General features: G+C 41.3%; 1 protein-coding gene across 1 annotated transcript; it reads left to right on the forward strand.

Annotated features, from left to right (window-relative positions):
* The first annotated feature begins 11,940 nt into the window (after window positions 1-11,940).
* Window positions 11,941-13,557, forward strand: LOC123767779 (uncharacterized). Its single transcript, XM_045757827.1, has one exon. It carries the CDS (start codon window positions 11,941-11,943, stop codon window positions 13,555-13,557), a length of 1,617 nt encoding a protein of 538 aa, XP_045613783.1.
* The last annotated feature ends 13,284 nt before the right edge of the window (window positions 13,558-26,841 follow it).

A 26,841-nucleotide genomic window follows, 5' to 3' on the forward strand; every position in this document is an offset into this window, starting at 1 on the left:
TCACCAATACCACCAACACTACCACCAGCAATACCTCTATCACCAACACCACCACCAGCAACACCACCTCCAGCAACAACACCACCCCCTGTAACAATACCACCATCAGCACAACCACCACCAACAACACCATTACCACCAGCAGCATCACTATCACCAGTAACACCACTACCAGCAACACCACTAACACCAACACCACCACCAGCAAGACCACCACTAGCAACACCGCCTCCAGCATGAACACCACCCCCTGCAACAGCAACACCAAAAACAGCATTACCACCACCTGCAACACCACCCCAGAAACACAACCGCCAGCAAAACCACCGCAAGCAACACCACCACCACCACCACCAGCAATACCACCACCTGAAACACCACCCCAAAAACACCACCGCTAGCAACACCATCGCCAGCAACACACCCACCAGGAACTCTTCCACCACCAACACCACCAGAAGCAACACCCCTACCAGCAACACCACCACCACCAACATCACCACCACCAAAGTAGTGTAAACATGGCCAGAAGAGGACCGTTTTGCTTTTTTCGGCAGTTCTCTTCTGGCTTGCCTGTTTTTAGTTACAATGGTGAGGGGTCCTCATTTGGCCCCATGTATTTTCGTTACCTCAGTGAGATTTGACGGTCCTCACCTGGCCCCATGTATTTTCGTTACCCCGGTGAGACTCAACGATTGTCATCTGGCCCCAAGTTTTTTCGTTATCTCAGTGAGATTTGACGGTCCTCATCTGGCCCCATGTATTTTCGTTACCCCGGTGACCCATGCACAGATATCGCTAATGGTCAATGACGTCACCCAGTCTTCATCTTCCGTGTATATGACCGTTTTCTGTTATGTGTATTTATTCCCGACCCGTACTGATCCAGAAGTGTAATATTTACAGTATATTTACAGTATTCAGCAAAGGATCGTTTATTGAGCATAGATGAAATCCACTATCTCTTATGCGTATGAAACAAGGGGGAGCAGCACAGAGCAAGAACCATCATGTATCTCAGCGTTCACCCTTGTTACCAAACCAGTATTTACCCAGTTCTTTTTTTCCGAAATGTAAAAACTTATTCAATTTATACCCATTGTTTCGTGTTTTTAGTATTAATAGCCTATTAATATCCCCCTTTATCATGTCCATTCAGTCACAGTTCTATCATGGCACCTCTATTTCTTCGCTTTTCTAGAGAATGTAATTTAAGCTTTGTCAATCTTTCTTCGGAGATTGCTTATTGAGCATAGAGCAAAATAAAAATGAAAAACCCACTATCATCCATTTGTATGAAAACAGTCCCCTGCCAGGCATGGTGACTCTAATGCGAGTTCAGTAGTATACCAATATGGCTGCATAAATGCATAAATATATGTGCACATGCATAAATATATATACACATCTCACATTCGCTCAAAAAAACATGCCTCCCCACACTTTGCTGTAGAATATAACAAATCAAAATACTCGTTCAGTGTACATATATATGTACTACATTAGAATTACAGCACTATCGAAAAGGAGCTACTCTCCATCGTCCTGAATTTACAGCACTTTGCATCGTACCTACAAGGTGCTCGGTCTACCACCATCTACTCGGACCACATTGGCATTGACACCAGCCATTAGGAGGACTGCCGAACATATACAGTCCTACACTTTCCCGTCACAATATATATATATATATATATATATATATATATATATATATATATATATATATATATATATATATATATATATATATATATATATATATATGTCGTACCTAGTAGCCAGAACGCACTTCTCGGCCTATTATGCAAGGCTCCCTTCCCTATTTTATTTAATTTTATATATATATATATATATATATATATATATATATATATATATATATATATATATATATGTGTACATACAAAAGGATGGGGGTGGTAGGAGAAGATAATATTAGTGTTCAGTGAGAGACCACAAGGACTCCTCTGAATACTTTTTATTTTCTTCTCCGAGGCTATGGGTCCCCACATTGGCACCAGAGGTGGAACCCTCACACATTTTATATATATATATATATATATATATATATATATATATATATATATATATATAAATATATATATATATATATATATATATATATATATATATATATATATATATATATATATATATATATATATATATATATTTATATCTATATATTATTAAATATGACCGAAAAAGTAAGATTAATAATTCTAACACGAATTTTCTCTTTCTTTCTTACGTTTCTTTTCACTGTTGATGGTAATTCAAAGATCAGTTCTCCAAAATTCATTTTTATTTCTAGTCTGACGCGACACTTTAGCGCGTTTCATAAAACTTATTACATTTTCAAAGACTTTAGTTTACAAACACACAACTGAAACTGAATAGAGCTTACACATCTTCGAGTTTTTATCTACATTTGGGTGAGGTGGATGAGGTGAAAACAAACTTTCAACAATGGGTATTGAATGGGTATTAAATTCAAACACAAGACAGAACACGAAAGAAAGGGTATTGAATGGGTATTAAATTCAAACACAAGACAGAACACGAAACAATGGGTATTGAACGGAAGTAATTGTAGAAATCCTATTGGTCCATATTTCTTGATGCTTCTATATTGGAGCGGAGTCTTGAAGTGGGTAGAATATAGTTGTGCATTAATTGGCTGTTGATTGCTGGTGTTGACTTCTTGATGTGTAGTGCCTCGCAGACGTCAAACCGCCTGCTATCGCTGTATCTATCGATGATTTCTGTGTTATTTGCTAAGATTTCTCTGGTGATGGTTTGTTTGTGGGAAGAGATTATATGTTCCCTAATGGAGCCCTGTTGCTTATGCATCGATAAATGCCTGGAAAGAGATGTTGTTGTCTTGCCTATATACTGGGTTTTTTGAGGCTTTCAGTCCCCAAGAGGGCATTTGAAGGCATAGACGACGTTGGCTCTTTTAAAGCGTTCTGCTTTGTGTCTGGAGAGTTTCTCATGAGTAGGCTGGTCGTTTTCCTGGTTTTATAGTAAATCGTCAGTTGTATCTTCTGATTTTTGTCTGTAGGGATAACGTTTCTACTGACAATATCTTTCAGGACCCTTTCCTCCGTTTTATGGGCTGTGGAAAAGAAGTTCTTGTAAAATAGTCTAATTGGGGGTATAGGTGTTGTGTTAGTTGTCTCTTCAGAGGATGCATGGCGTTTCACTTTCCTTCTTATGATGTCTTCCACGAAACCATTGGAGAAGCCGTTGTTGACTAGGACCTGCCTTACCCTACAGAGTTCTTCGTCGACTTGCTTCCATTCTGAGCTGTGGCTGAGGGCACGGTCGACATAAGCGTTAACAACACTCCTCTTGTACCTGTCCGGGCAGTCACTGTTGGCATTCAGGCACATTCCTATGTTTGTTTCCTTAGTGTAGACAAGTTTCTACACTAAGGAAACAAACACAGAAATCATCGATAGATACAGCGATAGCAGGCGGCTTGACGTCTGCGAGGCACTACACATCAAGAAGTCAACACCAGCAATCTACAGCCAATTAATGCACAACTATATTCTACCCACTTCAAGACTCCGCTCCAATATAGAAGCATCAAGAAATATGGACCAATAGGCTTTCTACAATTCCATTCAATACCCATTGTTTCGTGTTCTGTCTTGTATTTGAATTTAATACCCATTGTTTCGTGTTCTGTCTTGTGTTTGAATTTAATACCCATTCAATACACATTGTTTCTTGTTCTGTCTTGTGTTTGAATTTAATACCCATTCAGTACCCATTGTTGAAAGTTTGTTTTCACCTCATCCACCTCACCCAAATGTAAATAAAAACTCGAAGATGTGTAAGCTCTATTCAGTTTCAGTTTTGTGTTTGTAAACTAAAGACTTTGAAAATGTAATAAGTTTTACGAAACGCGCTCAAGTGTCGCGTCAGACTAGAAATAAAAATGAATTTTGGAGAACTGATCTTTGAATTACCTCAACAGTGAAAAGAAACGTGCCAGAACGCACTTCTCAGCCTACTATGCAAGGCCGATTTGCCTAATAAGCCAAGTTTTCCTGAATTAATATATTTTCTCTAATTTGTTTCTAATGAAGTGATTAAGCTACCCATTTCATTATGTATGAGGTAATTTTTTTTTATTGGAGTTAAAATTAACGTAGATATATGACTGAACCTAATAAACCCTACCTAACCTAACCTAACCTATCTTAATAGGTTAGGTTAGGTTAGGTAGCCGAAAAAGTTAGGTTGGGTTAGGTTAGGTAGTCGAAAAACGGTTTATTCATGAAAACTTTGCTTATTAGGTAAATCGGACCTTGCATAGGTGGCTGAGAAGTGCGTTCTGACTACTAGGTACGACATATATATATATATATATATATATATATATATATATATATATATATATATATATATATATATATATATATATATATATATATATATATATATATATATATATATATATATTGGTGTATACTGGCAGCAGGTTTTCTTTCAAACATGTTTCATTGAATATGACCGCATATTCTGTATTTATTATTTTCTGGTTTAGGGCTTCTATCCCTCTAACTATTTTCTTAGCATCAGGGCTTAATTGAAATAGGAGTTCTCCAAAACTCATTTTCGTACTTTTAAGGTGAAGAAAAGAAGTGATTTATTATAGAGTGTATTACACTTATTTGTATAATTTGCACGACGTTTCGAACCTGCATGGTTCATTCTCAAGTGAACAGATCTTACAATACTAGTTGATTTTATACCCGCATTAGGTCAGGTGATAATACAATGAAGGTGAAAACATGGGGGGATACATAAGGGATAAACATAGGGGCTGCAGAAGGCTTATTGGCCCATACGAGGCATCTCCTATCTAAACACAAAGATTAATCCAGTGTAATTGGCCTGTTATGTTGGACATTGTCTTCTGTGTTGGCATCGATATGTTCTTGTCTTGTCCTTACTCTCATGGTGGGTAGAGTAAATAGTTCCGTGATTTGGGTGTTCATGGTAGGTCGCTCTATTCTTATGTGAATTGCCTCAAGAATTTGTAATCTTCTTGAATCTTGGGTTTTGTCTATTATGCAAGTATTCTTGTTCAACATTTCTCTTGTTAGAGTAATGTCATGGGCTTGTCTCATGTGATTCCTAGGGGCACCAGATTGAAGATGGCATGTCAAACGCCTCGTCAGCTGGTCGACGTCATACCTATGTACTTACATTGAAGGTTACATCCTTCGTGGGGGCAAGTGTACATGTATACAACGCTTGACTGCTGTAGAGGGTTCTCCGTCGGCTTCGGGCTGTTTTTGATAAGGAGTTCGGAAGTCTTCTTGGTTTTGTAGAATATTATCAGGTTTATGTTTTGGTTAGGAGTAGTGCTTTTTACTCCTTTACGGATTATTTCTTTCATTATTCTTTCCTCTTTTATATGTTCACTGTGCATGGTTGATTTGTAATATAATTTTATTGGGGGTGTTGTGGTTTCTGTTCTAGGTTCTGAATTATACCAACGGTCCAAGTGTCTTCTTATAGCAGCGCTTATTTCCGCGTTGCTATATCCGTTGTTCACCAATACCTGAGTTACTCTTTCAAACTCTCTACTCACGTTGCTCCATTCAGAGCAGTGGTTAAGCGCTCGACGAATATAAGCATTGAGAACACTGGCTTTGTATCTTTGGGGGCACTCACTTCTACCGTTCAGGCATAATCCTATGTTGGTGGGCTTGGTATATACGTTGGTGCTATATATACCAGGTAACCCACTACGCCCTATAATCAGCCAAATACCAACCCCAACTTATCACCTGGCAAAGAAACTCAATGAACTCCTAACTCCATACACTCCAAGTAAGTTTAGTCTACAATCATCAGCAGATCTCCTAGAATTGATCAAATCTACCCAGCCCGATGGAATCATCGCTTCCCTGGACGTTGAATCCCTTTTTACCAACGTCCCAGTCGACACAACCATAGGAATGATACTGGACAGAGTATACAGAGACGAGAGCACCCCCAAATTAGACATACCTGAGCCACACTTGAAAAGTCTTCTCGAAGCATGTACAAAGGAAGCCCCTTTCATCAGTCCACAAGGAGACATGTATTTACAAATAGACGGAGTAGCAATGGGCTCCCCCTTAGGAGTTTTATTTGCTAATTTTTATATGGGAACCATCGAAGATAGGGTCTTCAGTAGCAGACAAAAACCAACTGTATACTGCCGTTATGTAGATGACATATTCGTAATAGTAAAAGACTCAGATGAACTAATTGACCTAAAAAGACACCTAGAGAGAGAGTCAGTACTCCGATTTACACATGAAAATAGTGAAAATAACAGTCTGCCATTCTTGGATGTACTAATAACAAAAACAGGAACCTCTTTAAGCACCAACGTATATACCAAGCCCACCAACATAGGATTATGCCTGAACGGTAGAAGTGAGTGCCCCCAAAGATACAAAGCCAGTGTTCTCAATGCTTATATTCGTCGAGCGCTTACCCACTGCTCTGAATGGAGCAACGTGAGTAGAGAGTTTGAAAGAGTAACTCAGGTATTGGTGAACAACGGATATAGCAACGCGGAAATAAACGCTGCTATAAGAAGACACTTGGACCGTTGGTATAATTCAGAACCTAGAACAGAAACCACAACACCCCCAATAAAATTATATTACAAATCAACCATGCACAGTGAACATATAAAAGAGGAAAGAATAATGAAAGAAATAATCCGTAAAGGAGTAAAAAGCACTACTCCTAACCAAAACATAAACCTGATAATATTCTACAAAACCAAGAAGACTTCCGAACTCCTTATCAAAAACAGCCCGAAGCCGACGGAGAACCCTCTACAGCAGTCAAGCGTTGTATACATGTACACTTGCCCCCACGAAGGATGTAACCTTCAATGTAAGTACATAGGTATGACGTCGACCAAGCTGACGAGGCGTTTGACATGCCATCTTCAATCTGGTGCCCCTAGGAATCACATGAGACAAGCCCATGACATTACTCTAACAAGAGAAATGTTGAACAAGAATACTTGCATAATAGACAAAACCCAAGATTCAAGAAGATTACAAATTCTTGAGGCAATTCACATAAGAATAGAGCGACCTACCATGAACACCCAAATCACGGAACTATTTACTCTACCCACCATGAGAGTAAGGACAAGACAAGAACATATCGATGCCAACACAGAAGACAATGTCCAACATAACAGGCCAATTACACTGGATTAATCTTTGTGTTTAGATAGGAGATGCCTCGTATGGGCCAATAAGCCTTCTGCAGCCCCTATGTATCCCCCCATGTTTTCACCTTCATTGTATTATCACCTGACCTAATGCGGGTATAAAATCAACTAGTATTGTAAGATCTGTTCACTTGAGAATGAACCATGGAGGTTCGAAACGTCGTGCAAATTATACAAATAAGTGTAATACACTCTATAGTAAATCACTTCTTTTCTTCACCTTAAAAGTACGAAAATGAGTTTTGGAGAACTCCTATTTCAATTAAGCCCTGATGCTAAGAAAATAGTTAGAGGGATAGAAGCCCTAAACCAGAAAACAATAAATACAGAATATGCGGTCATATTCAATGAAACATATATATATATATATATATATATATATATATATATATATATATATATGTCGTACCTAGTAGCCAGAACGCACTTATCAGCCTACTATGCAAGGCCCGATTTGCCTAATAAGCCAAGTTTTCCTGAATTAATACATTTTCTCTAATTTTTTTCTTATGAAATGATAAAGCTACCTATTTCATTATGTATGAGATCAATTTCTTTTTATTGGAGTTAAAATTAACGTAGATATATGCTCGAACCTTACCAACCCTACCTAACCTAACCTAACCTATCTTTATAGGTTAGGTTGGGTTAGGTAGCCGAAAAAGTTAGGTTAGGTAGTCGAAAAACAATTAATTCATGAAAACTTGGCTTATTAGGCAAATTTGGCCTTGCATAGTAGGCTGAGAAGTGCGTTCTGGCTACTAGGTACGACATATATATATATATATATATATATATATATATATATATATATATATATATATATATATATATATATATATATATATATATATATATATATATATATGTATATATGTATATATGCACGTCTCACATTCGCTCAAAACATACCTCCCACACCTTACCGTAGCATTTAACAAATTAAAATACTCATTCAGTAAAAGCAAGCCTCTCATTTTTTGAAATAAGGCCTTCTGCAGTTACCTTCTTTTCTGACGTCATCATCCCTAATGCGGTGCGAGGCGTCAAGCTCTATGCAGATCCTAGTAGTTTCACACATTAGTGCGAACTCTTAATAACTCTCAATACCTCAATTGTACTCTGTGCTTCACCAGAAACGATATTCAGCTATCTTTACTCGTATTTTTGCGCATTGCTCATATTTTCTGTTATTCATTTCATAAACCCAATCAAACTGTCCTAACCTAACTTATTATATATCAAACAAATACATTTCTACAGACTCGTTGTTGTTTAACGACATCGCGAAAAGCAACCTCCGTATGGGGATAGGGTATTAGCTCCTATTAACAAATAGTGTTAAGGCACCACAGCACCTGACTGTTCAACTATGTATGACGTCACCAGATGGCCAATGCGGCCTTTTGCGTCCTACTGGCATGTATACTGTATTTAATGTTATTATTCAAAATTGCTAGACTAACTATCCCCACCTAACCTAATTAGAGGTTTGAGAATATACATTTTAGTCATCCACAACTGTAATCATTATGCAATGATGGGTTCAAAAACTAAAATAGCTGCCCAAATGTCGTACCGCAATTTAAGCAGAATCGTACATCTGGCAGCAGGTGAGCTGTCCTTATAAGGACCTCCCCCAGCCCTAAGGTCAGTCCAACTCAGGTTTCCTGTGCTAACACTCTGATCTAGCTCCAGTACTTGTGCAATATCCAACTTCGCTTTCTCATATCCATCAACTCAACCATGTATATATGTGAACTTTGCAAGGCTCCTAAACTAGGACCATTCCATCTATGCCAGGGGAGATGTGCTGAATGCAGGATACCCTTCACCGCCAATCCTCAGCGTCAGTGTGTTATTTACTGTATGCAGTGCTTTGAAATACCTCGTGGACATTTTGATAAGATTTGTCCCTCGTGCTCCAAAGTGTTTTGTTTTACCCGTAAGTACCATTGTGGTTATAACAACTGTAAAAGTTTCCCTTAGATCTGTTGTGAATTTTAGTATATTTATAGTTGCTATTGAAAAAAATGACTTAACAGCAGCATCAGATATTATTTGTATTACTTTTCTAAACAAAAGTACATACTTCAATAAATTGCTCAATAGCGGCAGCAGCTAAATTTATATATAAATTAATATTTGCAATTAGCTGTACAGCTATACATCTATGCAGCAGTCCTTAAAAATATGTATAGCTATATAACTTAATTAAATCTACAGGTCGCAACCCCGATGCATGTCCATTTTGCATGTATCTAGATGAATCCAAGTCTGATGCTAGTTCTGATTCAGAGCACTCCGAAGCGTCATCGCACCAAAGTGTTCAATATGAAAGTAAGTAAAATATAGTATTCTGTAATATTATACCATTACCAATTCTTGTTAGCTATATTTATATAAATAACTCATTTATCATCTTCAATTATTATTAACATGATCATTTATATGATTTTAGGCTCACCAGCTCGGCAGTTAGTGGAGGAATATCCACGTAGAGGAGGAAGAGGTGGTGAAGAGCCTAGCACGAGCCAAGCTCGCACACCAACACCAGAAGAAAATGACAACAGGGAAAGTTCTAATTGTAAGTAACTTCCGCAATAATTATTAGTATATTAAATAACGACATTATTTATTAACTTCGTATATTTAATTTTATTTATTAAAAATCATTATTCTTGTTACTTATAGATTCAAAACTAGAGGTGATGATGATGACGATTCCCTGCATTTGGTTTGGGAAGCGGATTCAGATATGGAAGCCAGCCAGCCTATCGCCAATTTGCCACCACCTCAGGAACAGCAGCAGCAGCAGGTAGATGTTTTGCTTCCTCCTCAACCCGAAGTGCTTGAAGTGATTAATAATTTCAATAGGGGGGACATACGCCATTCATATAGCATCCCAGATTATGCCCAAGGAGATCCTGCCCATTATTTAACTATATATTGTGATTATTTTATTCGGCAAATAGAATCCTTGTTTGACACCGTTCACCCCAATTTCCCTCCTGCCCTCTTAATTTACCCCGATTTTTCTTTTAATTTACAACGGCTTAATCAAGAAATTGAACCTGATTTTGAGGGAGAGTTACCTATAAGGGCTGAACAACGCACTGTAACTAGGCATGAGGCTAGTGTTGTCGTAGCTCAATGGATTGCTGAATTGGATGATAAGTTAGAAGAGTTCTTTGCCGAGACAGAAGGTTCGAGTCTAGGTATACAGAGCATTTCTGATTTTTATATCAATTCCATAGCTGTTCAACATCCTATCCGTCTAGGAGAATTCGTTCCTTATCCAGATAAATTGCATGGTAATAAGCTTATTTTCAACCCTAAAAGGGAGCAAAATGCTTGTTTGATCCAATGTTTGGCAGCTTACATATGCCTTTCTCGGGGGATGAATTCAAATAAAATTGGCAGGCGTTCCAAGTCGGTCAGGTGGTGTCTTAGATTTGTCCGTTGGAGTGAGGATATTGAAACACCCATAATGCATGATAACATCAATAAAATCGAAAGAACGAATAAATTAAGTATTTTTATCTATGTGCTTACTCGTGAAGATAACTGGTACTACATTAGCTTAGCTAGAAAAGGCAGAGAACATTCCGCCCGAAAAGTATCATTGCTCATGTTGGAGGATCAGCATCTCATGCTCATTAAAGATTTCGATCAGTATGTCTGCAACATGCGCGGCCATTCATATGAGATCCATAACAATCATATTTACTGTCATTCATGTTTAATTCATTTGTCACCTGATGTGATGCGGGATCATGAAGAGTCGTGCGAAGTTAAACAAACATTGAAATTTTACCCTGAAGGTCATAAAATCAAGTTCAAAAATTACGGTCGTGTCTATGGGAGCCGGTCGGCCGAGCAGACAGCACGCGGGACTTGTGATCATGTGGTCCTGGGTTCGATCCCGGGCGCCGGCGAGAAACAATGGGCAGAGTTTCTTTCACTCTATGCCCCTGTTACCTAGCAGTAAAATAGGTACATGGGAGTTAGTCAGCTGTCACGGGCTGCTTCCTGGGGTTGGAGGCCTGGTCGAGGACCGGGCCGCGGGGACACTAAAGCCCCGAAATCATCTCAAGACAACCTCAAGATATGGGCCTTCACATACTGCATATTATGATTTTGAGTGCTTGTTGGACCCCTCCAATCCCCAAGGTATGATCGAGAAGCGGCACAAAGCTGTGGCATACACTCATATAATCATCAACAGGGAATTGGAGGTGGTAGATAAATTAACGTATATGGGGGATGACCCTGTGAATCATTTCATAGATACTTTGGAGAAGGCGTGGAAGAGAATTAAATCTACCATGCCTAAATACAAAATATCTATGACACGTGAACATTGGCAAGCTTACAGACGGCAAACCACATGTTAAATGTGCTATAGGCCATTCAAATCAGATAAAGACAAGCACCGTCTTCATGATCCTGCTAATGAATTTAATAATTATCTAGCTGCCTATTGCTGCAGGTGCAACATGTTGTGCAGAAATTTTTATAAATATTTGTACACTTTCTCTCACAATGCGGCTTATGACCTCTGGGTAATTTTAAATGAAATGTCTAACCTCCCTCACCGTAAAATTGATATTGCCTTCAAAGATTGATTTAAGTTCATGAAAGTGGATATCGGTTAACTTCGGTTTATGGATAATCTGGCTTTATTGAATGGTGGGCTGGAAAACCTAGCTAAAGAACATATCAAGGAAGGTAACCCCACCAGATACACCTCAGTTATGCTAGATGACGTCCCTGTAGCCGCCTACCGTTTATTAAAGACAGGCAAACAGGTCTTCTGCTATGACTACATTTCATCTTTGGAGAAATTAGATGAACCGGCTCTTCCTCCTCCCGAAGCCTTCTACAATAGTTTAAAACACGAGGCCATAAGCGAGAACGATTATACACAGGCTAAAGAAGACTTTAGATTAGCGGAATGCAAGACCATTGGGTATTACTTGAAGGTCTATTTAAAAGTAGATACTGGATTATTGTGTGATGTGTTTACTGTATGGCGCAAGACCATGCTCGAGCTGTACAAGTTAGACATCACTCACTATGTCTCGTTATCTAGTTTTGCATGGGACGCTTTCTTGTTTAAGAGTGAAGTTATCTTGTACTCTATTTCTGATCCCCATTTGTACGATGTATTGCGTAGAAATCTAAGAGGCGGATTTACCTCTGTTGTACGACAACACACGCATGTAGAAAATGAGCATACGGGTGCTGATCCTTCTAGCACTGATAAATATATTTTGTATTTGGATTTTAATGGCCTATACGCCACCTGTATGACAGAACTGCTTCCTCAAGGCGGGATCCGTAAATTATCTGCTGCCGAATGCAATGATTGGCTCCAACAATGTTTGGGAAATATTGCATGTGATGGGGATAAGGGGTATTGGGTCATGTGTGATACTAAGCATGTCGCACCTGAGGTGGCTCGATACACCGATGACTTACCCTTAACCCTGTCACACGCCAATATTTCTACTGATCTTCTGTCCGATTATAGCAAACGCATTTTAAATACGGAAGATCGCAAACTCCCCCAAAAAAACAATAAATTAATTGCCTCTCACCTCCCCCAAAAAGATTACTTGGTCAGTTTCGATTTGCTTAAGATGATGATGAAATTGGGATTTGAAGTAGCTAAGGTAAATGCAGTTTATGAATTCCGACAAAGCACGTACCTTAAGGAATTTGTCGAAACAAATGCTCGTGAACGTTCGAATACACCTTGCGCCATTAGGGGTAAAGCTTTCAAGCTGGTATCAAATGCAATTTTCGGCAAGAGTTTAACAAATGTGAGTAAATATTGTGATCAGGATTATTTAGTTACATCTCGAGACAAATTCCAAAAGCTTGCACGCAATCAGTTCTACAAACGGTGCATTTTGTTGAGCGAAGACAGAGTCATTTGCACGGTCAAAAAACAATCACTTAAAGTCAATACACCGACGTACCTGGATTTCCAGATCCTGAAAATAGCTAAGAGGATCCTATATGATTTTTGGTACAACACAGTTAAAGTTCATTTTGGAGACAAAGCTAGATTGCTGTATACGGATACAGATTCGTATTTGATTGAATTGACTTGTCCAAATGCTTTTGATGAATTAAATAAACTGCCTTTGTCTCAGCATATGGATTTCAGCAATTTTCCTCCTGAAAATCCCTATTTTGCTGACTCTCGGAAAGGTCAACTGGGTTTGTTAAAATTGGAAGTTGGAACCAAAATTATCAAGGAGCTCTCGCATTGAAGCCTAAAACGTACTCAATTCTCACTCAAGATCAGGTTTAGATCTGTCGTTGTAAAGGAATTCCCACTTATCATCAGTCTAAACTCACTCATTCAGCTTTCCAAAGTGCTTTAGAGTTAAATATTGGGCAGAGGTTCCACTCCAGATCTATTAGGAATGTTAAAGGCCGTATGTGCACCTGTCTCACTACAAAACGTGGATTGTCCGCCTTTGACGATAAACGTCATGTACTGATCCTACACAGTCTTTGGCGTAATGACACCCCGATATACCTCGAGCAGAAATTCATGAAGAAGAGGAGGAGGATGTACCTGCACCTGCTGCACGTCCTGTGAGACGTGGATTTCACCCCATATTCAATATGTGGGGAAAACGCGATGCACTGGTGAACAAGACGTATCACAACAAGACTGAAGAAATTGGCGATGGAACATTGCAACCTCCCCTAACCTATCTTTGTGTTTGAAAATTGCTACCTCCCCTAACCTATCATTGATGTTTTAAAAATTGCTACCTCCCCTAACCTGTCATTGATGTTTGAAAAAATGCCGGCACCTGACTTATCACTGATGTTCTGAAAATGCAGTCTCCCCTAACCTATGTTGAAAATGTTCTGTTATATATAAAAATAAAATTGTGAAATGTATACTTTGATGTTTTTATAAACCTTGCCCCCTAACCTATGTTTTGAACATGTTCTATGCAAAAAATAAAAATTATGAAATGTACACTTTAATGTTTTTATGAAACCTCCCATGTTTAAATATAATGACCTTATCATACTTATGTCAGTACGAACCCAACACGAGCCATGGATAGTTCTCCTATCACTGAAGAACAACTCGATATTTTCAATGAACCTAGCAGAATAATCATTGCAGGCTTTTCCAATGGCGGAAAATCTCATTTGTGCACTAAACTCGTACAAAAATACCATCTGAAATTCTCCAGTATTACTATATGCGGCGACAGTTACAAAGCATTGCTAGACGATGAAGTAATTAACAAGAAAATAATAACAGACGACTCCCCTATTTTAATTATTATTGATGACTTGTTCATCGAATCTGCCAATTCCAAAATTGTGTCTGATATCTTCACTAGAGGCAGACATCTCGCTATTTCGTGTATATTAATTACCTAAAATATATTTTTCTCTGGGAAAGATGCTAGAAGTATTAGTTTAAACGCCTCCCATTTCATATTAGTGAAATCTAGAGATTTAGCTCAAACTGAGACTTTAGGGCGGCAGTTATTTGTAAAACAAGATTCTAAAAAGCTTTTGGATCTCTACAAGAAAGCCATTAGTAAACCTTACGGGTATTTATTGGTGGATTTAGGAATGAAAACCCCTGAACGCATCACCTTCCGTAGCAAGATTGTTGGTGAGCATCCATACGAAATTGTATACCAGTGGTGAACGTACTAGATGAGAACAACAACCACAAGGGAAGGTTAGGATGGGGGGTGGGGTGCATAGGATGTGTTCCCCACAACAACAACCACTAGGGGGGGTTAGGGGGGGGGGTGCATAGGATGTGTTCCCCACAACAACAACCACTAGGGGGGGTTAGGGGGGGGGGTGCATAGGATGTGTTCCCCACAACAACAACCACTAGGGGGGGTTAGGGGGGGGTGCATAGGATGTGTTCCCCACAACAACAACCACTAGGGGGGGTTAGGGGGGGGGGGTGCATAGGATGTGTTCCCCACAACAACAACCACTAGGGGGGGTTAGGGGGGGGTGCATAGGATGTGTTCCCCACAACAACAACCACTAGGGAAGGTTAGGGGGGGGGTGCATAGGATGTGTTCCCCACAACAACAACCACTAGGGGGGGTTAGGGGGGGGGGGTGCATAGGATGTGTTCCCCACAACAACAACCACTAGGGGGGGTTAGGGGGGGGGTGCATAGGATGTGTTCCCCACAACAACAACCACAAGGGAAGGTTAGGGGGGGGGTGGGGTGCATAGGATGTGTTCCCCACAACAACAACCACAAGGGAAGGTTAGGGGGGGGTGGGGTGCATAGGATGTATTCCCCACAACAACAACCACAAGGGAAGGTTAGGGGGGGGGTGGGGTGCATAGGATGTGTTCCCCACAACAACAACCACAAGGGAAGGTTAGGGGGGGGGTGGGGTGCATAGGATGTGTTCCCCACAACAACAACCACAAGGGAAGGTTAGGGGGGGGGTGGGGTGCATAGGATGTGTTCCCCACAACAACAACCACAAGGGAAGGTTAGGGGGGGGGTGGGGTGCATAGGATGTGTTCCCCACAACAACAACCACAAGGGAAGGTTAGGGGGGGGTGGGGTGCATAGGATGTGTTCCCCACAACAACAACCACAAGGGAAGGTTAGGGGGGGGGTGGGGTGCATAGGATGTGTTCCCCACAACAACAACCACAAGGGAAGGTTAGGGGGGGGTGGGGTGCATAGGATGTGTTCCCCACAACAACAACCACAAGGGAAGGTTAGGGGGGGGTGGGGTGCATAGGATGTGTTCCCCACAACAACAACCACAAGGGAAGGTTAGGGGGGGGTGGGGTGCATAGGATGTGTTCCCCACAACAACAACCACAAGGGAAGGTTAGGGGGGGGGTGGGGTGCATAGGATGTGTTCCCCACAACAACAACCACAAGGGAAGGTTAGGGGGGGGTGGGGTGCATAGGATGTGTTCCCCACAACAACAACCACAAGGGAAGGTTAGGGGGGGGGTGGGGTGCATAGGATGTGTTCCCCACAACAACAACCACAAGGGAAGGTTAGGGGGGGGGTGGGGTGCATAGGATGTGTTCCCCACAACAACAACCACAAGGGAAGGTTAGGGGGGGGGTGGGGTGCATAGGATGTGTTCCCCACAACAACAACCACAAGGGAAGGTTAGGGGGGGGTGGGGTGCATAGGATGTGTTCCCCACAACAACAACCACTAGGGGGGGTTGGAATATCGGATGTATAAAACAACTAAAACCATACAATCCGATATTACTTTATAAGAAGATGGAGCACGTACTAGATAAAATTTATTATAACCCCGGATCCTCAGGAGGTTAGGGGGGGGGGTCAATAGGTTGTATAAAGCAGCTAAAACCAGATATAACTTTATCAGATGTCAAAGAATACTTGAAATCGTCTAAAGCTTACACTTTGCACGCATTAAAACCTCGCAAATTTCAGCGACGAAAGGTACCGAGTCCCAAACCCCGTATATACTTAGCTTGTGATTTAACAGAAATGGGATTATTGGCTAAACACAATGATGATATTAAATACATTCTCGTCTGTGTCGATATTTTTTCGCGGTATGCGCAAGTAGCACCTCTGAAACGGAAAGATGGACAGACTGTGAGTAAAGCTCTGAAAAACATATTGGAATCCTCATATTTCCAAGGAATACGTAAAATTAATACAGATCGAGGGGGTGAATTTTATAATTCTCATATGCAACGAACGCTTGCAGCTAAAAATATTAAACTGTACAGCGTATTTTCTCAAGAAACAAAAGCCGCCATCGCCGAACGCTTTATACGTACCATGAAAACCAAGATTTATAAATATATGACTGCACACAATACCTCGAGATATCTGCCCATATTGCCTGATATCATAAAGGCGTATAACACAACACCCCACCGAGGGTTGGTCGGACTCCAGTTGACGTTCATGCTTTATCTCGTCCACAAGATATAAAGAAACAGTTCAATCTCATGTATAAAAGTAAGGTCCTAAAGCAGGTCTTAGTTCTCTACTAGCTGTCGGGGACACAGTTCGCATTACTCTCTCCAACAGAATATCAACATTCAAGAAAGGTTTTGCTAGACAAAACACGGAAGAAATTTTCAGAATTATTTGTATAGATAAAAGTCAGCCTATCCCATTATTTTTTTTACAAGATTTGAATGACAAGCCTATTGACGGAGGGTTTTATAAGGAAGAATTAACCCTAACCCATTTACCAGCTGCATTTAATATTGAGAAAGTGCTACGTAAACGTACATTACCCAATAATAAATTACAGTATAAAGTAAGGTACGAAGGCTACGACTCTTCATTTGATCAGTGGATTGATGCTGATGATTTGTTGATATGAAGAAGCCATTAGTATACAAGTACAGAGAGTTGGTGACCCTGCTGAGCAAACTTAATTCCTCAGCCAGGAAAAAATTGATTGCTCAGTTTAAAAAAACACATATTCATTGCTTGTCAGAGATTTTCAAAATTTTTCTGAAAAATAGGCTTCCGGTTAAAAAGAAGTTATAGGTAAATTGAAGAAATACAGAGACACCTTGCATTCGCTGGCTTGCAAGAAACCCTCAATTTCGAACAAAAAGCACATTTTATTGACTCGCAAAGGAGGCAGCATCCTCGGTATATTATTACCCATAGCGGCTAACTTCCAGGCTATTTAATAAATAAAAAATGAAAGAATATTATCTTGTACCTCGTAAATCCATCGATGAGGGATCTGCTAAAGTAGCAGTAGTAAAAAAAAGCAGAAGTGGCGCCATCACTAGCTCCAACACCAACAGCAACGCCAGTAGCATCAGTTTCAGTACGAGCTAATCCTTCAATAGTACATTTGGTACAATTTAAAATTGAAAGCTAAAGATCATGATTATGCTACTTCGCTGTTGAATTATTTTGATGAAAGCAAGTAGATGCAATGGGACGTTAATGGGAATCTGCAAATGCCAGTGACTGGATTAAACATAATTGATGATATTTTAACTAAAATGGTACGATTCACCGCTCTGTATTCCCACGAGAAAAATTACCGCTGGTTAAATTATTCATCTTTTTAACCTCAACTTCACGAGAAATGTTTAGGAATACAGAATCTCGTAAACAGGTATTTAACTATTTTACAGTAGTTGTAAAACTAAACGCCCTAAAGATGGCGGAGGAGCGCTATGATTAGCTTACTAAAGGTGAGTGTATAAACAGATGTTCTGTTTTGTTTTTAGTTTATTCATTCTTAGTCCACCAATGGATTCCCACGTTATTTACGATACTAGTGTTTCTAATACAGATTTATTTCCTAATAATGTACCAAGTGCTTTTAAAAACAGACTGTATAATCAACTCGTGCTGGATTCTAGACGTTTCTTCGAAATGTGTCTCCAGAATATATTATTGCCTTCGTCATATTACATAATAAGATCGGATGATCTGAAAAGTTATATCCGCGTGAGAATTATGTACCTAGATGCTAAAGGAATTAGTTACAAACATTCTAAAAATCTACCGAAAACTAATATTTTAGCTGGTGGCATAAAAGAAATTATATACGTCATCAATAATGAAATTACCCATATATTTTCACAGAACGAATTGAGTTTTGTGTCGGATGTCTATAAGACGCATTTCCAGAGATATGCAGATGCATATATTAAATATGGATCGATTTCCAATAGGGTAAAGTTCAATACCGCGAGCAGCGATGAGAATGTATTGTATTATGGCGATAATCGAGCGATATGCAGGATTTGCCTGTCTTTTGGGGCGAGCATCGGCAAGGTTTTAGGAACTGATCAGCATAAAAATGATGATATATACGTACACAAGAATTATTTGGATGAAACTCCCATATCAGACACGTGTCCTTACCCTCCACAACCCAGGGGCATGATGGATTACCTGTGTGTTTATTGCGATAAAATCACACCCACGATGTACGGGAATTTATTAGTGAATATATTGGACGTAGTGTCTTTGCAGGGTGGTGAAAGCACGAATAGGAAACTATATAAACCTCTAAATACAAATGTATTGCATAGTATAAGTATTGCAGTATCAGATCCTAATGGGACCCCTATTTATTTCGATAAACGAGGAAGCACAACAGCTGTTTTACATATACGACCCCGATTTCGGTCTATATAATAAGGACATTACAGTTCCGAGCCTCATTACTCATCTGCAAGCTACAAAATGCACGTCAATTTCATCCCCTCCGTATATTTCATAGCCCACCTGCCTCATATAAAGGAGGTGGGCTGAGTGATATTAGAATATTCAATAGGAGTCATATAAGAGGTGGTGGAATATTCACTTTCCTCACTAGTTTAGCCCGTAAAGCAGCGCCATTTTTAATGAGAACCCTCGCTCCTGCCGTCTTAAGTGTGGGTCGGAATGTATTGCAAGACATGCAAACAGGCGAACATTCCTTTAAAAAGTCAATTAAGAAGTATGGGATCGAATCATTGAAGGGAGTAGGACGTCAGATTTTAGGTGGTGGTAAAAGGCGGAAAATGTCTAAGAGAAAGGCTAAGGCCACCAAATTAGCACTTATTCGCAGTTTCACAAAACAGAATAAGAAGAAGAAGAGATATAATGACGTGTTTGCGTAAAATGCAATTCATTCCTTTCATAGCATCCAGCATGAATACTACTACTACACTAGGAGCGAGGCTACAATCCCCTTTGGAAAGTTATACAGTGGCTGTAACAGATGGATTTCCCAAACTTAATTCCGCACGTATGATTGAGTCCACTATAGCCAGCAGGAAAAATATTGATATTTTACCTGTTAATTTAGGAATTAATAAATTTAAGGACTCGTATATCGAATTCAGGATCCCGGGCATTCCTGGTTATTTCCTGGATATGTCATCCCTAGCCCTAGAAGTGGGGATAGAATTAACAGAAGCTGACGCCGCTATAGATTCAGGCAAAATAGTGACTGTCGCCAATGGATTATCACAAACTCTATTTAAAACAGTGGTGGTATATTTCAACGAACAAGTAGTTGAAAGTAATTCTTTATTTTCATATTGGGCGTATATAAAGCTGCTAACGACTCTTCCCAAATGTAAAATAGATCGTTTTATGCATCTGGCGCATTTTTATAAAGAACCGCTAACGATACCTAATAAAATTGAAACGTAGTATTTTGCTACGACCACGATAGATCAGAATGAGAAAATGGGTAATATGAAAGAACAGGGCATTTATACATGCTTTAAATTACTGCTGGATATTACATCTATTAGCGAATATTTACTGGATAACGTAGATGTAAGAAAACGTTTGGAGTTAAATAGTGATAAATGGGTTATGGGCAGACACGCCCACTGCTAATTATAAATATAATATAAATATGGCCTGCTTATGGATTGATAGATTAACCCCATTCCCTTCTGGGTTACTAGCTATTAACAGAGAACTCGCCCAAAATAATGGAGCAGTACAGTATATATTTGATAAAACCCTATTTAAAACCTATATTCTAGGGCAGGGCCAAAAATCATTAACTATGGACCAACCCTGGGGTGGAGTGATCCCTGAGAAATTATACATGGCCATTATTGACATGGAGCTATTTCCGGAGATTATACTTTAAACCCATTATATTTCAACAATTCCGCCTTGAGCAACGTATATATCTCAGTGAACGGCACGAGTTTATTGAATATTGCATGTGATTTCCCCCATAAATGTTCGAAATTATATTATACGATCCTGAATGCCGTAGGATTTAACGTAGATAATATTTTGTCCTACGAATCGTTCGTTTAAGGTCAAACTCTGCTGGCCTATAATTTATTACCAGAAGAAATAAAGGGTACAGTTTCCTTGGAAGCGACAGGGAATCTAAGAATTACATTGGAATTTAATACAGCCATAGTAGGAAGAAGCCATATATATCGGATGTTATTTAGCGAACAACGTACGGAGAATCTTCAAGAAATTAAATAAAGAGCCAGTGGTATTTATTTTGAATACTTTAGATGAGAAATCCCCTGCAACGATGATGGGTCATTGGATGACTGTGTACTCACCTAGTTGTACTCAACTAGTTGTGTTTGCGGGGGTTGAGCTCTGGCTCTTTGGTCCCGCCTCTCAACCGTCAATCAACAGGTGTACAGATTCCTGAGCCTATCGGGCTCTGTCATATCTACACTTGAAACTGTGTATGGAGTGAGCCTCCACCACATCACCCCCTAATGCATTCCATTTGTCAACCACTCTGACACTAAAAAAGTTCTTTCTAATATCTCTGTGGCTCATTTGGGCACTCAGTTTCCACCTGTGTCCCCTTGTGCGTGTTCCCCTTGTGTTAAATAGACTGTCTTTGTCTACCCTATCAATCCCCTTCAGAATCTTGAATGTGGTGATCATGTCCCCCCTAACTCTTCTGTCTTCCAGCGAAGTGAGGTTTAATTCCCGTAGTCTCTCCTCGTAGCTCATACCTCTCAGCTCGGGTACTAGTCTGGTGGCAAACCTTTGAACCTTTTCCAGTTTAGTCTTATCCTTGACTAGATATGGACTCCATGCTGGGGCTGCATACTCCAGGATAGGCCTGACATATGTGGTATACAAAGTTCTGAATGATTCTTTACACAAGTTTCTGAATGCCGTTCGTATGTTGGCCAGCCTGGCATATGCCGCTGATGTTATCCGCTTGATATGTGCTGCAGGAGACAGGTCTGGCGTGATATCAACCCCCAAGTCTTTTTCCTTCTCTGACTCCTGAAGAATTTCCTCTCCCAGATGATACCTTGTATCTGGCCTCCTGCTCCTTACACCTATCTTCATTACATTACATTTGGTTGGGTTAAACTCTAACAACCATTTGTTCGACCATTCCTTCAGCTTGTCTAGGTCTTCTTGAAGCCTCAAACAGTCCTCTTCTGTTTTAATCCTTCTCATAATTTTAGCATCGTCCGCAAACATTGAGAGAAATGAATCGATACCCTCCGGGAGATCATTTACATATATCAGAAACAAGATAGGACCGAGTACAGAGCCCTGTGGGACTCCACTGGTGACTTCACGCCAATCGGAGGTCTCACCCCTCACCGTAACTCTCTGCTTCCTATTGCTTAGATACTCCCTTATCCACTGGAGCACCTTACCAGCTACACCTGCCTGTCTCTCCAGCTTATGTACCAGCCTCTTATGCGGTACTGTGTCAAAGGCTTTCCGACAATCCAAGAAAATGCAGTCCGCCCAGCCTTCTCTTTCTTGCTTAATCTGTGTCACCTGATCGTAGAATTCTATCAAGCCTGTAAGGCAAGATTTACCCTCCCTGAATCCATGTTGGCGATTTGTCACGAAGTCCCTTCTCTCCAGATGTGTTACCAGGTTTTTTCTCACGATCTTCTCCATCACCTTGCATGGTATACAAGTCAAGGACACTGGCCTGTAGTTCAGTGCCTCTTGTCTGTCGCCCTTTTTGTATATTGGGACCACATTCGCCGTCTTCCATATTTCTGGTAGGTCTCCCGTCTCTAGTGATTTACTATACACTATGGAGAGTGGCAAGCAAAGTGCCTCTGCACACTCTTTCAGTACCCATGGTGAGATCCCATCTGGACCAACCGCCTTTCTAACATCCAGATCCAGCAGGTGTCTCTTGACCTCCTCTCTCGTAATTTCGAACTCCTCCAAGGCCGCCTGGTTTACCTCCCTTTCTTCTAGCACAGTGACCTCACCCTGTTCTATTGTGAAGACCTCCTGGAACCTCTTGTTGAGTTCCTCACACACCTCTCTGTCATTCTCTGTATACCTGTCCTCGCCTGTTCTAAGTTTCAATGCCTGTTCTTTCACTGTTGTTTTCCTTCTGATGTGACTGTGGAGTAGCTTTGGTTCGGTCTTGGCTTTGTTTGCTATATCATTTTCAAAATTTGTCTCTGCTTCTCTTCTCACCCTGACGTACTCATTCCTGGTTCTCTGGTATCTCTCCCTGCTTTCTGGTGTTCTGTTATTCCGGAAGTTCCTCCACGCCTTTTTGTTCAGTTTCTTCGCTTCCATACATGCCCTATTATACCATGGATTCTTCTGTTGCTTCTCGGATTTTTCCCTTTGGGCCGGGATGAACCTGTTTACTGCCTCCTGACACTTTTGGGTAACATAGTCCATCATACCCTGTACAGACTTGTCTCTGAGGTCTGTGTCCCAAGGTATTTCACTTAGGAAACTTCTCATCTGTTCATAATTCCCCTTTCGGTATGCCAGCCTTTTGATTCCTAGTTCTTTTTGGGGGGAGATAAGTCCTAGCTCTACCAGGTACTCAAAGTTCAATACACTGTGGTCACTCATTCCCAAGGGCGCTTCCATCTTAACTTCCCTTATATCCCATTCATTTAGGGTAAATATCAAATCAAGCATTGCTGGTTCATCTTCTCCTCTCATTCTTGTTGGCTCTTTGGTATGCTGGCTTAGAAAGTTTCTTGTTGCCACGTCCAGCAGCTTAGCTCTCCATGTTTCTGGTCCTCCATGCGGGTCTCTGTTCTTCCAATCTATCTTCCCATGGTTGAAGTCTCCCATAATTAGTAGTCCAGATCCATTCCTGCTAGCAACAGAAGCTGCTCTTTCTATTATGTTAATGGTGGCCATGTTGTTTCTATCATATTCCTGTCTAGGTCTTCTGTCATTTGGTGGTGGATTATATATGACTGCGACTATAATTTTTTTCCCTCCATTTGTTACAGTACCTGCTATGTAGTCACTGAAACCTTCACAGCCCTGAATATCCATCTCCTCAAAATCCCAGCCTTTTCTTACCAGCAGAGCTACACCACCCCCACCTCTTCCTTCCCTCTCTTTCCGCATAACATAATAGTCCTGTGGAAACACTGCATTTGTTATTGTTTTCGTGATCTTTGTTTCTGTGAGGGCTATTATGTCTGGGTTTTCCTCTAGTACCAGTTCTCCAAGCTCATTTGCTTTATTTGTAATTCCATCTATGTTAGTGTACATCGCTTTGAGGCTCACTTTCTTCTGTCCCTTCTCAAATCGCCTCCTTGGTGAGTGTTTATTGTGTATGTACACAATAAACCTTCAGGAGTCATTATCGCCCTGTTAGACAGTTTTGGGGTGAAGATGGAATCCCATTCACGTTATTTACATGACTTCCTCTTGGAGTTCCACCTGAGCAGCCGTAGGGTGAAGACGTGTCGTCTGACCACTCCGGCAGTTTGGGGAGTTTGCAGTTTTCGCCGGCAAGGGGTGTGCATGGGGGTCTCGTACCCTCCCTGTCCAGTGTTGTTGCCAGCCTGGCTGCGTGCTGACGTGGCCGTTTAGACATGGGGGGCCTGGCAATTCCTCCTGTTTTGCGGGTAAATTCCGTGGGCCTGGAATTCTCGTGTAAGGCTGGTTATCCGACCATTGAGTTAGTTATGTGCAACATGCTTCGTGTCCCGGTGGAAGCTGTGTATGGAGTTGAGCTTGTTACGGCCCACCGGGTGATTGTCAAGTTCGTGGGGGAGGGGGAGTATCGGGACTTCTTCCGGCGGAACGAAGGGCGTTCGTTGCAGTTGCCGGATGGCGCCGGCTCCGTTACGATCTCGGACCGAAGTGGTGCCCTGACATATGTCAGTGTGCACGATGCGCCCCTGGAGTTCCCTGAAGACCTTCTCCGGCGCTTCTTCGGGAGGTATGGTGCTGTCATCAGTGTGCGGGTGAACAAGCTGTCCTCGGGGAAGTATGCTGGGAAGCAGACGAACGTCCGTACCTTAGGTATGAGCCTGCGGTCGGATATCCCATCTTCTGTCCGGCTGCTGGGTTACTACGTTCTGGTGTATTATGCCCGGCAGCCCCGTACTTGTTTCCGGTGTGGCCAGTTAGGGCATCAGGCTGCCGGGTGCTCTGAGGCCCCTGCTGCACCCGTTAACTTATTCCGGGAAGAGGATTTCCCGCCGCTCCCTCAGGGCGTGGATTCCGGGGATGAAGAGGAACAGGTCCCAGTCGCTGCTGATGCGGCCCCTCCTGCGTCACCCGACATACCCCCAGTGCTTGTTGTCCCTCAGCCGAGTGCGTCTGCGTCTTCCTCGACTCCTGCTGCTGCGCCTGGTCCTGCACTTTCGCCAGGTGTTACGGCTGTGCTGGGTGTTGGGGGGGCTGCGGAGCATCCTGTTGTGTGCGGCCCGGTTCCCCATGTCGTTGAGGCTGCTGCAGTACTGCGACGGGCGTTGGTTCGCCCGGCTCGTGAGGCCCGTGGTTCTGGGTCCACCTCCGGCTGTGAGGATGTGCGGCCAGTGCCCAAGCGTTCTAGGCGCTCTTCTACTGTTTGGGCTGAGGTGGAGGACTACGACGCGGGTGGAGCTTCAGGAGATGGTGTGGCGATTCCGGGTGCTTCGTGCTCTACGACGCTGGTGGTGGCTGATGTCCATGTGTCTGCTGTTGACGATGGTTGTGCGTCTGATTTACCTCCTGTTCTTTCTCCTGCAGAAGGTTCTACGCGGTGGGAGGTGGTTGCTCCTTCAGACGTGGATGGTGTGGGTCCTGGTGCGAGCCGAGGCATCAAGCTGGTGCTGAAGAAGGATGCCAAGCGTGGGGGGTTCCAGCAGGTACACCGTTCGGTGGTTGACGAGGGGCCCTGTGAGGCAGCCGAGGAGGCTCCCAATGCGCTGCCCATTGCCCGGCCTTATGGGAAGGAGCCTCTCCCTCTCATCTTGGACTCCGGAGTGGCGAATGATGCTGACCATCCGTTGCGTTTTGACATTGATGACCGTGTGCGTCCTGTTCCGTGGTGCCCTTCTACCATCTGGATTCGTCGGGCTCAGTGTTTTATTGTAGGTGTGCCAGAGTTAATGCCTGATCCTCGTACGCTCAATAATGATTTAAAATGTAGAATATCGCAACATAAATACTCTGTAAGACATGGCCAATTGTCTAATGCTTTGTTTGTGCATTTGTCAGAAAAAACTCACCAAATTGATTGGGAGAGTGCTTCTTCAATAACAAATTGTAAAAGCACCTATAACAGAAACATAATTGAATCTGCTTTGATACAGATCACCAAAGAAAGTAATTTGAATATTAGCAGTGGTCTATATAACTTAGATCCATTTCTAATAGATCAGCTAAGGCGATTTAAGTAGGATCATTGAAAAACATTTGTCTCACTAATTTATTGTATATATTTACCTCTTTATGTTATAATTACCTATGTATTATGCTTGTATGTCTGCTGTATCAGATGGGCCATTGGGCTACATCGGATGGGCCAATTGGGTGCATCTGATGGGCCAATGGGCCGTCTGCGTTGTCCAAGTATTGTACCTCACCTTACTTCACCACTCTCTCCTGCTTATTTATACCCATCACTCGATCTGTAAAATGACCTTCTGAAGATGTATTTAATATACGAAAGTACTTAAGGAAATTCCTGTTTCATTTTTCCTCCGTGGTCTGACATTGTCACATTCTTAATCACGTGTTTATTTTCGTGATATACACACACACACACACACACACACATATATATATATATATATATATATATATATATATATATATATATATATATATATATATATATATATATATA

This window comes from Procambarus clarkii, chromosome 67 (assembly GCF_040958095.1).
Source record: "Procambarus clarkii isolate CNS0578487 chromosome 67, FALCON_Pclarkii_2.0, whole genome shotgun sequence".
Taxonomy (NCBI): Eukaryota; Metazoa; Arthropoda; class Malacostraca; order Decapoda; family Cambaridae; genus Procambarus; species Procambarus clarkii.

Bases quoted from the DNA above. Each gene is read 5' to 3' on its own strand.
- LOC123767779 (XM_045757827.1), top strand. From the start codon at position 11,941: ATGGATAATCTGGCTTTATTGAATGGTGGGCTGGAAAACCTAGCTAAA.